The 14,171-nt window shown below is 37.4% G+C and overlaps 1 protein-coding gene across 1 annotated transcript; it reads right to left on the bottom strand.

Moving 5' to 3' along the window:
- Positions 1 to 11,916: 11,916 nt before the first annotated feature.
- On the bottom strand, positions 11,917 to 13,407 carry LOC122639193 (UPF0481 protein At3g47200-like). Its single transcript, XM_043832015.1, has one exon. The coding sequence runs from the start codon at positions 13,405 to 13,407 to the stop codon at positions 11,917 to 11,919; it is 1,491 nt and encodes a 496-aa protein (XP_043687950.1).
- Positions 13,408 to 14,171: the final 764 nt, after the last annotated feature.

Genomic DNA, 14,171 nt, shown 5'->3' with positions numbered 1-14,171 from the left:
CCTCCACCACTGCCACCACCACCACCACCGCCACAAACTCCACCACCGTCGTTGCCACCACCTCCACCGGCACCACCTCCTCCACCAATACTGCAACCTCCATCGCCACCATCTCCACCACCACCACTACCACCACCACCTCCACCGGCATCACCACCACAACCTCGACCTTTGCCACCACCACCACCACCTCCACCTCCACCTCCACCTCCACCACTGCCACAACCACCACCTCTACCACCACCACCTCCATCATCACCAACACTTCCACCACTGCTACCACCTCCTCCACACCACTACCAAAATTTTGGTAATTCAATGGCATGTTTGAAATTTTATAGAAGTTCTAGAAACTAAAATGATTGTGCATAACAAACACATATTTGTTTATTTTCTAACCCAAAAATAGAAATTAATATGTGTTACCAAACGCTTTTTTTGCCAAAAAATTTGACCCAATAATAGAAATACAAAAAATCATTTGTGGAATAGAAATATGGCCCAGAAACAGAAGTGTTATCATGCAGACTCGATCTCTCAAATCAAGCTTTCGATTTCAAAAATAATTCTTTGTGCTCATTTGTGATGCTCGATCTCAAAATTAAAAGTACCACCCACATAACAAAACATGGCAACACTAATTTACTTTAATGTTGTTTAGCAAGAAAATCTTTGGACCTCATTAGCAACAATACAGTTAGAGAATGTGACAAGCCCAATCAAGCATTTTGAAACTCAATGTGGAGAACAATATGAAATGTCTTGTATAATATGTTTGAGTAGGAGTTATTGAGATTTCATATCAATGATAAATGCCTAGACGGTCCCATATAATTTTAACTTGCTTTATTACTTTTTCTCTATCTTGGAACATTCATTATTAAGATTCTTGTGGACAATTTTTAACAAAATGTCACATTGAAACCCTTTCCTTTCAAGGGATGATTTTACCATACTTAAATGCCCCTCTTGGTGGATGGGAAAAACCACATCTTTCCTATTCTTCGACAATAGCCCTGGTTCTCATTCTCACTAATACATAGGTTTTAGTTCTAAACTACAACTTAATATGAAAAGAACCTTTGTTACAATTTTGACCTATCAAATGGTGGGTTTGAAAAAAATATTAACATAACTAAAAAGAAAAACTATTTGGATTTTCTAAAATTGATGGTTTTTCTAGAATTTGTGAGCTTAGTGTGATTTTATTTCCTACAAATACGGGTTCTGAGTTTAAGACCAAATCAGAATAAAAGGGACATGCAGTCCCTTAATTTTTGGGGTTGGACTACCAGTTTATGCTAAAATGTGAATACATAGGTTTTATATGATGAAAAAAAAAATTTCTTCAAGAGAAAAATTATACATTTATTGAACTCCTCACTAACTAAAGAAAAGAATAGATGTACACACCTCAAGCTTTCACAATTGTAGAAGTCTCTAGTATGATCATACGCCGTCATTGTGTTGGAGAAGACAAACTCTAAATGAGAGGTGGAAAATCTGCTTGGGGTTGTAGATCGAGAACCAAACTTCAAGAAAAGAAGATAAGAGAGGAGAGCACTGCACCCAAACAAAGGAGAGGGAGGGAGGGGGTTATGATCTGCTAGCAAATTAAATTTGTCCTGGAGCTCCCCTCTTCTCCACCTTTATTTATAGAGTTTAATTTGATCCTCCCAGTTAATTGCTTCTATAAATTTTCTATTTCCTATTAAAAAGGTGAGGCATAAGTGATCTTAATTACATAATCTATCTAATATTTTATGTAACTGCAAATAACCACCTATTATTTGTAAATAATTTCTTAAGATATTAGGAATTATATGAGATCATATCTTAATGATAATTACATACTAGTCCCTCCTCCAACCTAGGATTCCTTATATGCCAATAGGATTGGACTTTCATCGCATTTTACCCTGGCCTTCAAGTGTGTCTCTATCTAGTTAAAATAGCAAAATTATATTGAAAATACTTTACAAAATAAATATTCAATTAATAATTACTTCAGTAAAACTTTTTTTTTTTGATAAAATATTCAACCAACCATTTTTAAAGAAGAGATTGGCATGACTTGCTTTAAATATTCATCATTTAAATTGGTCTAGAAGAATACATGTTGGGAATTATTTATTCTTCTAGGTCAACATAGATTCTCTACGGCCCAGCTGCTGATAGAGGCCTGTGCAGTGTAGACTGGGCCGTGCGCGCAATGACCGCCTTACCTCCACTTGAGCAAGGCGTTTGGGCAGGGGTAAGATGGTCTTTGTGCGTATGGATCAGTTTGCACCGTTCAGGCCGTTACGGACAGCGCATCGTAGAGGATCTGGATCCCTTCCAAATAAACATTTTAAAATCCAACATGCTCGCTTATATCTCTCATGCTAGTCATACTACATGTTCATCTCATATAAACATTTACACATGTTTTGGAATTCGGTAATTTGGTAACAAAGACACATCTTCTCATCCGTTATAGTCATCACCCTTAACTATGAGGACAATATCCCCATAAAATCATGCAAATTAAAATATAAAATTGTCATTATTGACTTTTGAGGGCCTACTATACATTTAATAAGACCTTTTAAATTAAACATAAAATGTCTATGACAAAGTTTTATTTATTCATTTATTTTTTTTAGAAGTCTACGACAAAGTTAAACTTCAATAATTATTTCCTTTTATACATGGGAGAGAAGACAAAATATAAAAATAGGGAGAAAGAATACCACTGCAGTGCAAGCCACCCCTATGTCCAGACACAGGTCACATGCTGTACCCCTGGAAAGATGGAAATGATAAAGGGTAAATCTGTTAGCAACCAAACAGGTTACAACAAACTTTTGTAACCTCTCTTTTTTACCCTTGGTCACGTCACCTGCAAGTCTGCAACCACTTTCAACGAGGTAACTTTTGTAATTTCATTGCCTCTTTTCTCGCCAAACATGTCCCTCTCTTTGTTTAAGATGATTAGGACCTTTCAACAGCCTCTGTCCTTGCTGTGAGCTCCTCTGCATTACTCTCTCTCTCTCTCTCACGCTTTCCAGGTCAAAGCCATCGCTAGTGGTGGTGGTGGTGATGGAAGGTTGGGCTGTTCACGTCACCTGCAACCTCTTTCAGTGAGGTGTGTTTTATAGTGGGTTGTCCCAACCTGCATTTGTTGATGGAGGTTAATTGGGTAAAACAGCCCCATTATTTTTTCTGAGTCATGCAAGGTGATAATTATTCAAGCAGGTTAGATGTTCTAGATTTGGTGAAAGTGAAGCAAACTTTTTTTTTTGCTTTCTTTCTGAGCAATTATTGTTCATAATTAACGGTGCCGTTTGAGTTTTGATTCGGCCAATTAATTCACAAAAGTTTCAAATAATTATAATTAGATGTTGCATAACTGATCTTGGCAATATACTATACTAATAGATAATCATCCAAGTCCATAACGGGCCAAGCCTTTTACAATCAACTAAATCAAGGTATTAAACCAGGAAAAAAAAACCCATTAACCGGATCTTGGCATTGGCTGATGATATTAGTTAATAAATGAAGGGGCGATATTCTCTTCCCAGGGGCACAGGCTACGTTTAGACACATGGAACGGGATGAGATGGTCATATAAATTATTCACGTGTGAGAATCTTTCTCTCTTCACTCTCTCCCTCCCCCTCTCCCTTCCCTCCCCAATTTGGATCCTCTATTGCCGAGCTGCCCGATAGGACCGTGCTGCCTAGACACGGTGAGGCGTACAATGACTGCCTTACCCCTACCCAAGTGCCTTGCCTGAGTGGGGGTAAGGCAGTCATTGCGTACCTCATCATGTCTGAGCAGGATGGTCTTATCGGGCAGCTCAACAGTAGAAGATCTGAATCCCCCAACCCCGTGGAAGGACATTGATTTAGTTTTAGGGACAATGCCTTTCCTTTTCTTTCCCCAAGTGGAAAGGAGAGTTGGGATATGAAGTTCACGTATGAGAATGTCTATCTCTATTATTAACTTTTGTCACTTCTTTTCTTTTCTTTTCTTTTCTGCATGGAGCCATGGACAATGGTAACTAATAAGACTAAAGAAGGCAATGTGTGGAATGAATGGCAACACGTCAAAAGGGCTGTTCAATTATTGTACTCTGCCTTCTTTCTTGGTGAAGTTCAGTTATTGTCCTCTCTTAAGTTAATTGTGTTGATTAAGATCCGGGCCCTGGCAATGTCTGGTACAGTGCTCCAAAGGGGGAGGCCCCAGGGGGGGAGGGGGGAGGGGGGAGTGGGGGTGGAGGTGGGGAATCTTTCCTTTTTTCCTTTAACTTTTTGTTAAAAAATGATTTCTTTGACGTGAACTGGTACAAAACTTTCTTGACCTTCGTCAGCAGATATTTGTATTAAAACAATAAAATAAGATACAGATACAAAGTTCAACCAACATGTTGGAGCACATTCCCCACCTTCGGCATGGCCATCAACAAGGAAGCACTCCACCACTACACATACAAGGATCACCCCCAATCACCTAGAGAACCTATATCTCGGCCTTAAAGTAGCATCCCACCTCATCTCATTGCCAATGAAACCTGGAGCAACGTCCCAGGTACTAGATATCCTTGTTAAAGCACCCTTCTTTGCTAACATATCTGCAACCCCATTAATCTCTCTATAACAATGGGTTATCCTCCACACCACTTTATCCATGTAGGCACTGTAAAACCTCCATCTCTGCTAAAATTCCCAAGGAAGCGAATTATTGGCCACACAACTCACCAATGCAGTCGAATCGCTTTCAATCCATAAATAGTCCACCTATAGTCGAATCGCCTGTTGTATGCCATAGAGCAGACCCTCAATTTCCGCCCTGAAGTTTGATCCCACCCCAATGTAACAAGCGAAGCAGCATCTAGATTGCCCATTGTGATCTCTTAGAATTCCTCGAATACCTGATCGCCCTGGATTCCCAAGAGAGCACCCATCTATGTTAAGTTTGACCCATCCCTGAGCTGGAGGCTGCCAAGAAATTTAGCTAATCAGCCTGCTAGGTTGCTGAATAACTTTGAGAGAAAGCTTCCTTGATAGCATAAGGTCAGCCACTGTAGAAATTTGTACCGGTTCCAAAGTCGAAACATCGATTAAGTCCTTCCAAATGCCTTTTAACACAACTGTTTGATTGCGTTGTACATTCTCGAACCTCCGCCTATTTCTTTCCATCCAAATGGACGCTGGCCATATTTTAAAGAGCACCACGCCTGCCTTTTTCCTCCTCCACCATGAAAACAGCTCTTCAATAGAAGGAAAACCAGTCCATCTTGGCTCAAACATAGACAATACTGCACCCCAAACCCTGTTTGCAAACTCACATTCAATAAAGATATGATGGCTGGACTCCATGCTCCTAGAACACATATCACACCTTGACGCCCCATGCACAACACGTTTTGTAGCATTCTCGTCGGTTGGAAGGCTTCGGTGCGTTAACCTCCAGCCAAAAACCGAACCTCTTGGTGCTAATCCTCCTTGCCAGACCAGCCTCAACCATCTACACTGAGGTTCATGAACTCGCATCCTCTCCCATGCCGAGTTCACCGAAAATACACCTGACTCCGTCAAGGCCCACACCCTTTTGTCATCATGCTCAGTAGATGGAAGCTTTATCTGCAAAATCTGATTGCATATCTCCTGCAACTCTGGATTTCTAGGGACCAGTAACCTCCACTCGCCATCACCAATATAATCAACAACCTTGTCTTGCAACAGCCTTGGATTTGTGACATAAGGCGCTACCGTATCATATATACGCTGCTCATTCACCCACTGATCGAACCAGAAACTTATCTTCTTTCCATTCTCAATTATCCATCTTTCGTAATCTCCCACCATCTCCCACACCTTCCTAATACCAGGAAGAATAGAAGACTTAGCCCCCTGCTTTAAAGACCCATCCGCCATAAGCAGCCTTCCCCTCAAGAACTCTGCAAATCTGGAATTATCACACTTAATAAACCATGCCAACTTTGGTAGCAGCGCAAGATTTATCTCCTTAACCCTTCTCACCCCCAGACCTCCCTCACACTTAGGCTTGCACAGCTTGCTCCACCTAACTATGATAGACTTCGACTTATTTGCGTCCCCACTCCAAATAAAATTCCGGATCCACTTTTCCATCAACTCCACAGTCGACACTGGCCTTCTAATCAAATAGCTTATCTTGGAATTTAATAAGTACACATAAAGGCATTCTTTATTTCGAAGGATGTAAAAATAGACGAAAAAACCTGAATTGGATTCGCATCTGTATTGTGTAGGGTATTAGGATCTAAATTCAGGAAATCTGGAATGTAATCCATCTGATTTGAATAGATATCCAATTAGTAATAAAAAGTTAAGCAGGCAAGGATCTTGAGGGTAAGGGTGTCAATTGGGACGATTCCCAGTATTTGGGATGGGACGGTACAGGTACCGGTACTAAAAGTGCCAATTCCAGTGCCGCCCAATTTAATTAATAGGACCAAACCTAGATCCCAGTCCTGATCACTAGCAGGACGGGACGGTACTAGTTCCTAAGCGGTCCTAGGCACTACAGAAAAAGGGAGAAAAAATTTAATTGTTCCAAATGAGGTGGGTTTATTAGTATTGTGGAATTTTTTCACTATCATGAAATCTAAATTGTCTACTGCTTTTTATAAAGCAACTTAAATTATGAAATCATAGTTTTACTTCTTCACACTCCCTAAGATCACAAGTAATAAGCTTCTCAAGATTATAACTAAGAGTTAATGATAATCAAATAAACAAAACCCAAATATAGTTTTAATGTCATCACCAAACAAGTTTATAAAAAACAGAACTAAAGATCAATCACTTGAAACCTCCATAAGAGAAAAGACTCCTAAATAAATCAAACTGCTATCATAAAACTTAAACACAAGAACATGCATAAAAAATGATATCTTCATGAAACTACTATCAAAGGCTAGTCAACACTTTTTCTCCTTAGGCAAGATGGCCATGTAGGCTGCAACCATGACATAAATAATAATAAAGTGAACACTATCAATGTTGCCTGCCCAAAAAAAAAAAAAAAATTAGGAACTTTAATTTATTATAGAGCTGATTGTAGGCCAAAATTGCACTACTATAAATAAATGCAGATATGCTAATCATCTAATGAGAGACATATGTATCATACACAACTCTAAATCCAATTGAAATAGACGTTTAATAAATAGTACCCTTAAGTTGAATATCTTACCTACATATTATCCATCACACATTCACACATCAGCCTGGGAGGTAATATATACATTGTTCAGTTCGAGTAGCAATTGTTAGTATACTACTCAATGCATCAAGCAAATCATCGACATCAGTATACGGATCGACTATATACAAAGAAATGAATACCCTATTAGTACAAAATAAATTATTATAAGTTAAAAAATAAATAAATAAAGATTACCTTGAAAATCCACATTAAACAACCAATCTCACACGCAAATCAAGGTTTCAACATTTTTGGATAGTAGTCTACTTTGGTATTTATCGATCACCCTACCCCCTATACTAAAAGTCGACTTAGATGCAACAGTGGAAACAGGAATTGCCAGGATTTCATGTGCCATCCGAGCAAGATTAGAAAATTGTTGCTCGATCACATCCCTTCCAATATGTTAAAACATCAAATTCTTTGGAATTAGCCTTTGGTAGTTCCTCTAAATACTGATCCAGGTCAGACTTGTCTGAACTTGCAATTACCTTCATTTTTTTAAATCTAGAGAAGTCCTACAAAATGGTAAAATCCAATCAAGAAATGAATATGCAACAGAAAATCTACATAGATTAATAGAACATAATTATAAGAGTGGTTTAATAAAAAATAGATTTTATAGGATCTTCAACATTTGGTATGCTCTTGTATGCTTAAAAAACTCTGTGCAATGTTGTCTTGAGACGTGAACAATCTCTTCAGCTACCTCTTTACTCCTACAAATCCTAGAATATGCCCATTCCACTATAGTCAACTTGTATCTGGGATCAAGAACCACTACAATTGATAAAATCAGAGCATATTCACTCTAATATTTGTTTAATTTCTTCTTCATTGCATCCACCAACTCTCTCATAAAGTTTTCATCATTTAAAATCTCTTCTTGCAAGGTAATATGAATTTTCACCACACTAGGAAAATATAAGTTTGAAGTGGGGTATTTTGTACCAGAGAGCATATTTGTGATTTCATTGAATGGATTCAAAAACTTGGTGATCTTTTGAATTTTCATCTATTCATCAGCATCAGGACAACACATATAATTATCCAACTCACTTAAATTTTCAAAGGCTGCACGATAAAAAATTGCACCCTCAAGCATATGGTAGGTGGAATTCTATCGGGTAGTCACATTTGCATTCAAGGCCTTGTTACATGCGATTCTCAAGTGCTTGTAACTGTCTATAAACCTTATCTTTCTTGATTGAGAACTTTTCATAAATTTTACACTATCTCGAACCTTTTGTACAAAAATATCTATTAACTTGATTCCATCTTGTACAATTAGGTTCAAGACATGTGCACATCATCTAACATGGAAAAAGTCGTCTTTGCACAAAAGAGCATTTTTTGGATTTAATTTACTTTTCAAAAAGTTCACAAACAAATCTTAGAACTAGCATTATCTATATTAAAAGAAAATAGTTTCATTTCGATCTCCCATGTCATTAACATCTTTCCAATTGTTTCACTAATATGAGCACCAGAATGCAAAGCCGGCAAGATAGTAAACCTGAGCATCTTCTTTTGCAAAACCCATAATCTATTAATATAATGAGCTGCTATGAGAATAATGTAACTATCATTAATTAGTGATGGAAATCCATAGATCCGTAGTCAAAGAAACCCTTCCTGGAAAACTTACTATTAACTCTTTGGTCTTTTCCTTTTCCCTTTTCTATAATTTATGAATATCTAACATTTGAGTGTTCCTAGATATGGGTTTGTACTCTGGCCAAATATGCAACATCAATTTTCTAAAATCCTCGTACTCTATAAATTTGAGAGGTAATTTATTCTTCACTATTAATGTCATCACCATCTCCCGTATAACTGTTGGACCAATATGGCTATCCTTCATAATCACCTTTCCTCCAGATGTTGTCATGAGCATTTGGGCTACATCTTTATTGTCACGCTTAGGGTAACATCTCATTTGTGTATTAAGACTAGAGGTTCCATTCTACCCTAGGCTTATTATCATTAATTTTTCTTTTTTGTCCAACTCCTTTAACCAATTAGGATTCCAATAGGCCGAAGTTCTCTTCCTAGTATTCATAGCTTTAGGGGAAGAAGACTTGACAGTGCCACCATCTTTGTTAGATGGTTCGGGTGCCGAAGTAATTATAGCATCCACCATTTTGCACAATGAAAATAATAATCACCCTAAATAGGCACCTAAAAGAAAATTAATATTAAGTTAAAATCAAGCACAATATAAAAATCTATTTTAAACTTAAACTTTAATAAATAAATATTAATATTACTTAAAGAAACCATGCGTGTGACTTTTCCAAAGAAAACTATAGTTCACTACTTCACTATAATATAACGTATGAGAGGAAAGATAGAAACTTTTTGGAACACAACAAAACGGATCAATCATGTAGCACAATAATGCATCAAACTCATAATAACAAGAAAATAATACCATGAGGTATAGAGTTCTGGAAATCAAACGATTAGTTTTATAAAATCAATTTAACCCACTATTTAAAAAAATAAAGCCTAACCCAAATATCCAATCCCTTATTATTAAAAGTTTAAAACCAATTCTATGTTTTCATATGTTTTATCTGGGCCCTATTAAATGATCACCCTCGTGCTTTATAGACGCCAAATGACACCTCAATAGAAAGTAAAAGAAAAAGGCATTGGAGTGTCACTGTGTACTTCTTATTATTAGAAAAGTCACAATCATGGCAACTTTCCCCTTCCCTTTTTTTTTTTATATTCTAATCAGATAATAGAGGATAGATAAGATAAAAGTAAAGAACATTAAAGATATGAATGAAAAAACCCCCTTGTGTTTCCTCTTTGATTTTTCCAAACAAAACATGAAAGCAAGATCATGCGTTAGCTTTCTCCTTCGCATTTCTTTATTCTAATCAAATAATGGAGGATAAATAGGACAATTTTATAAATAGAAAAAGGATAGATAGGACAAAACTCACGAAAGTAAAACAATAGGAATGGAAGAATCCCGTTGTGTTTCCTCTTTGATTTTCCCAAACAAAATTCTATATATCACACATGTCACATTGTAGTCTGGTATGAAGTGCTAAAAAGAACCCGGTAGATGTAGTTGGTTGAGGGAAGAGGGAGTAGCACTGTAGCACTGTAGTAGGTTCTGTGAGGAGAGACTTCAAGCTGGGGCTATTGAGTATTGATCTGTTGTTACTCTTCTTATTCAAAAGGCAATTAGTGAAACCCTAATGGGTCATAATTATTATACCCTATTTTTTTTCAAAAAAAAAAAAGAAAAAAAAAAAAAGAGGATCTTATATACTATTTCTTTTTAAATGGTACTAGTAGTTTCGGAACCATCTGGTACCTAATTGAAATTTTGATAATGGTACCACTGGGAATCCTGTCCCAGAACCGTCTCGCCTCATTTATCATTCGGTACCAAAATCAGATACCATTACCATCCCATTTACTAATGGGACGATCTGGTACCGGGTTTTAGGGGGACAGTATTGGGACGGTTCCCGGTTTCGATCCCAAATAGATACCCTTACTTGAGGGTTCTTAAAAATTTGATAGGTTTTAGATCAAGAGTGAGAAAAAGGGCTCACAATTTAAGAAACTTGGACCGAGAGCGAATTGCATCCCCCGGAGAGAGGAAGGTCCAGGTTACACAAATCATGGATGTAAATGTTGGGGGATACAATCTCTTGTATTCTGTCATTTGCATAAGTGGGCTAATTTCAAAGGGCCATTAAGAGGCCGTAGGGCCCGAAGGGCCTGACGCCTCAAGGGCCCAGCTATATGATATATTTCAGTAAACTACCAATATAGGGTTTCGATATATACTTGTAATGAGGATTCTTTCTTTGTTATCAAACTAAGAGAGGTGTGAGGATGTACGATTGTAACCCTATTCCCCATTGATGGTGAAGCAAATCTAATTTCATCGTGGTCGTAGGCAATCTTGCCAAACAACGTAAATCTTTATGTGCATTGTGTAATTGTTTGTTTGTAATTTCCATTCGTTTCTTGCATCGTTTTAGGTTTCATTTTCTACAGTAAACAGATAACAAAAAATCCGCATTCAATTCATATCTATATCCTGTCTGATTTGTATTGATCCATTTACATCTCTATAGTTTCCTTATTTTTTTCCTTTCCATGTGTTTGGACCTCAGTGCAATTTTTAATGGAATCAGACTTTGAAATTGGAAACATGGCTAATTCAAGACGTATAGTAGTTATTCTATGGTTAGAATGGTTTCACCATCATTCTGCATGGAATAATGAGCTTGTTACATGCAAAGATAATTTGAAACTAAAATACGAGAGAGAGAGAGAGAGAGAAGAAATATGAGAGAAAATAGAAGGGTTTTATGGGCATAATAAGGAAGTTGCCTATCCTATTCTAAGGATAACTCAAGAGACAATTTAGAGATTTTCATTCTTTTTTTTTTTCTTCTCAAAATAAGCCTCCCATACGGTTACAACTTACTCGGTTACAACTACCCCCATCACATACATATTATACAAATTTAAATAACCACACAATCCACACAATATTTAATTTCCTAGACTCTTACAGTCTTACCTATACCATACATCCCCAATAATCCATACATGTGCAAGTAAACATACAAATTTATTACAACAAACAATCTAACAAAACATTTATTCATTAGCAGAATATTTCATCATGATCGATCAGTTCCCTTTCTTCCAAAAATCGTAAGAAAAAAATGTTTGCGCGGCGGTCAAGAAGAGGATAACTGCTGCAGCAAAGAAGGCAATGACTGACCATGGGCTGTCAAAATATTTAACCTTGAGAATATTCATATATCGGTAGAATCTTGACACGAATCTGTGCCATATTGTCCCAACTCTGAACCATGAGTTATCGTAATACCTATTCAGTTCGTTATAAACATCGTCGAAATAGAGCTCATCATTTGGAGGCAGTGGAACTTCTTTTAGAAGATTTTCAAAAAAAACAACTACCTCTGCTGGCTTAATGTTCTTGCTGCTGCTGCTGCTGCTCCTGCTGCTGATGCTGCTGCTCCCTGTTGTAAAAATCTCCCCATCCTCCTTCTGTAGCAACTTCACATCCTCAGGAGAGTTGATGAGCTCATTCATGAAGACTACATAACTTGTGACTGGTTTATAAACATATCCCTCAGGTGTTTGCTCTAAGACGATGAGATTTCGGAGCAGAGATTCTGTGGAGTTGTCAATTTTAATAGATGGGATACTCAACTTTCCGTCATTGGGATCGAAAGTTATGTCCGTGAAGCACCTTGTCTTGCTCTTCTGAAACTTAACCGCGGCTGACTTCTTGAGCTCCGTTGCACATTTGAGTTTTCGCTTTTCCGATAAATCAATTAATATAATTGATATGAATCTCTGGAGAAACCCTTTCAGTTTATCAAGCCAAGGCATTATTTGTTTCTCGGGAACCAGCGGTGGCTCCTTTGAAGTAAAGAAATTCCATACACAATCAAGCAAATGGTAATCTACGAATTCCCTGACGTTATAGAAAGGCAGCATATCGGGAGACGAAACCAAGAAACTCTGTAAGAAAGATTGGGTCTCTGTTCTGAATGCATGTTTTGAATCCCGACATCCCTTGCAGCAGCATAGATTGTATAATTTTTGAAGGACAAAGAAGGGAAGCTGATTCTCAAGCAACAACAGGTTACGTATATTATGAGGCATCCATTTATCATTGATTATAGGGTCATCGGTGTATTCCTCCCACCGGAGGATGAGTTGAAGTAGGAAGCAGCCGTCCACCACCAGCATCTTCACAAACTCGTCTGTCTTGAGTGGGATGACTTCTGAATAAGATTGGCGAACGTCTTTTTCCAAACCCCTCATCTCTTTGAAACAATGTTCAGCCATCAAGGTTACGCCATTATTATTATTATCTTGGTTTAGAAAATCGTTTACAAGCCGCATCTTATGTGCTTCCATGGGTTTTAAGAGCATTTCTTGACGGTGAAGAGGACCAATGGAAATCAAGCGAGGTATGTAAGCCTCTGGCTTTACATCACGTATTGGCTTGAAAACTCGGTCTATGTTATGAGTAAATGGTGAGGAAGACGACGACGCGTATTGTAATTCATTCTTCATGTCCGCCAAAAATATCCTCACGACTTCTTCATCTGTTTCTGGTTTTGAATTACTTCCATCAGCCATTGCTTGCTTGCTGTAATATCTTTCTTTCTCTCTCTCTCTCTCTCTCTCTCTCGCTCTTGCTCTCTCTCTCTACTGTTGTTGTTCTCAACGAGCTAGCATGTGAAATAACTGGCATGGTAATAAGATGAAATACACAATCACTTCAAAATAAGGACGGAGATGATTACACATCCATAGCAGCAAAGTACCTTTTTCTTATGGTAAAAAATCCACAGTTATAGACGTAGTGACGACACTTCTAGCTGCGGATAGAAAACTATGGGTAATCCACATCCGTTGGCTATTACTGCAGATTTTTGGACTTTTAAATCAATGATAGAATGGATCAACAATGGTTATTTAGGCTGTGTTTGGTATGCATTCTTGAAATGCATTCTACGTTGATTTTGCATTGTTGGATGATAAAAACAACTATTTTTATCATCTAAGAGTGTAAAATTGCCTTAGAATGCATATCACACACACAGCCTTAGTTTTTTCACTCTATTTATTCTTTATTTTTTCCTTCTTCAAAAACGGGATGCCATCTTTAATTAAAATTATGAACCACGACATTTGGACCAACATTATGACTTAAGAAATAACAAACAATTTAAATTAATTGACATGCCATATATAAATCCACACTTAGATCAGCCAACTCAAAATCAAGTGAAATCGGATTTATTATTTTAAAAAAATGGCTAAACTTGTCGAGTTTGTCATGACTTGGGTAAAAATACCGAGTCTTATTTGACTTAGACAATTTATAATCCAGTCTCGTC

The sequence above is a fragment of the Telopea speciosissima genome, chromosome 9 (genome assembly GCF_018873765.1).
Source record: "Telopea speciosissima isolate NSW1024214 ecotype Mountain lineage chromosome 9, Tspe_v1, whole genome shotgun sequence".
NCBI classification, from domain to species: domain Eukaryota; kingdom Viridiplantae; phylum Streptophyta; class Magnoliopsida; order Proteales; family Proteaceae; genus Telopea; species Telopea speciosissima.
This window is presented reverse-complemented; position numbering and strand designations above follow the sequence as displayed.

Excerpts from the sequence above, each read along its gene's own strand:
- LOC122639193 (XM_043832015.1), bottom strand. The coding sequence starts at position 13,407 with ATGGCTGATGGAAGTAATTCAAAACCAGAAACAGATGAAGAAGTCGTG.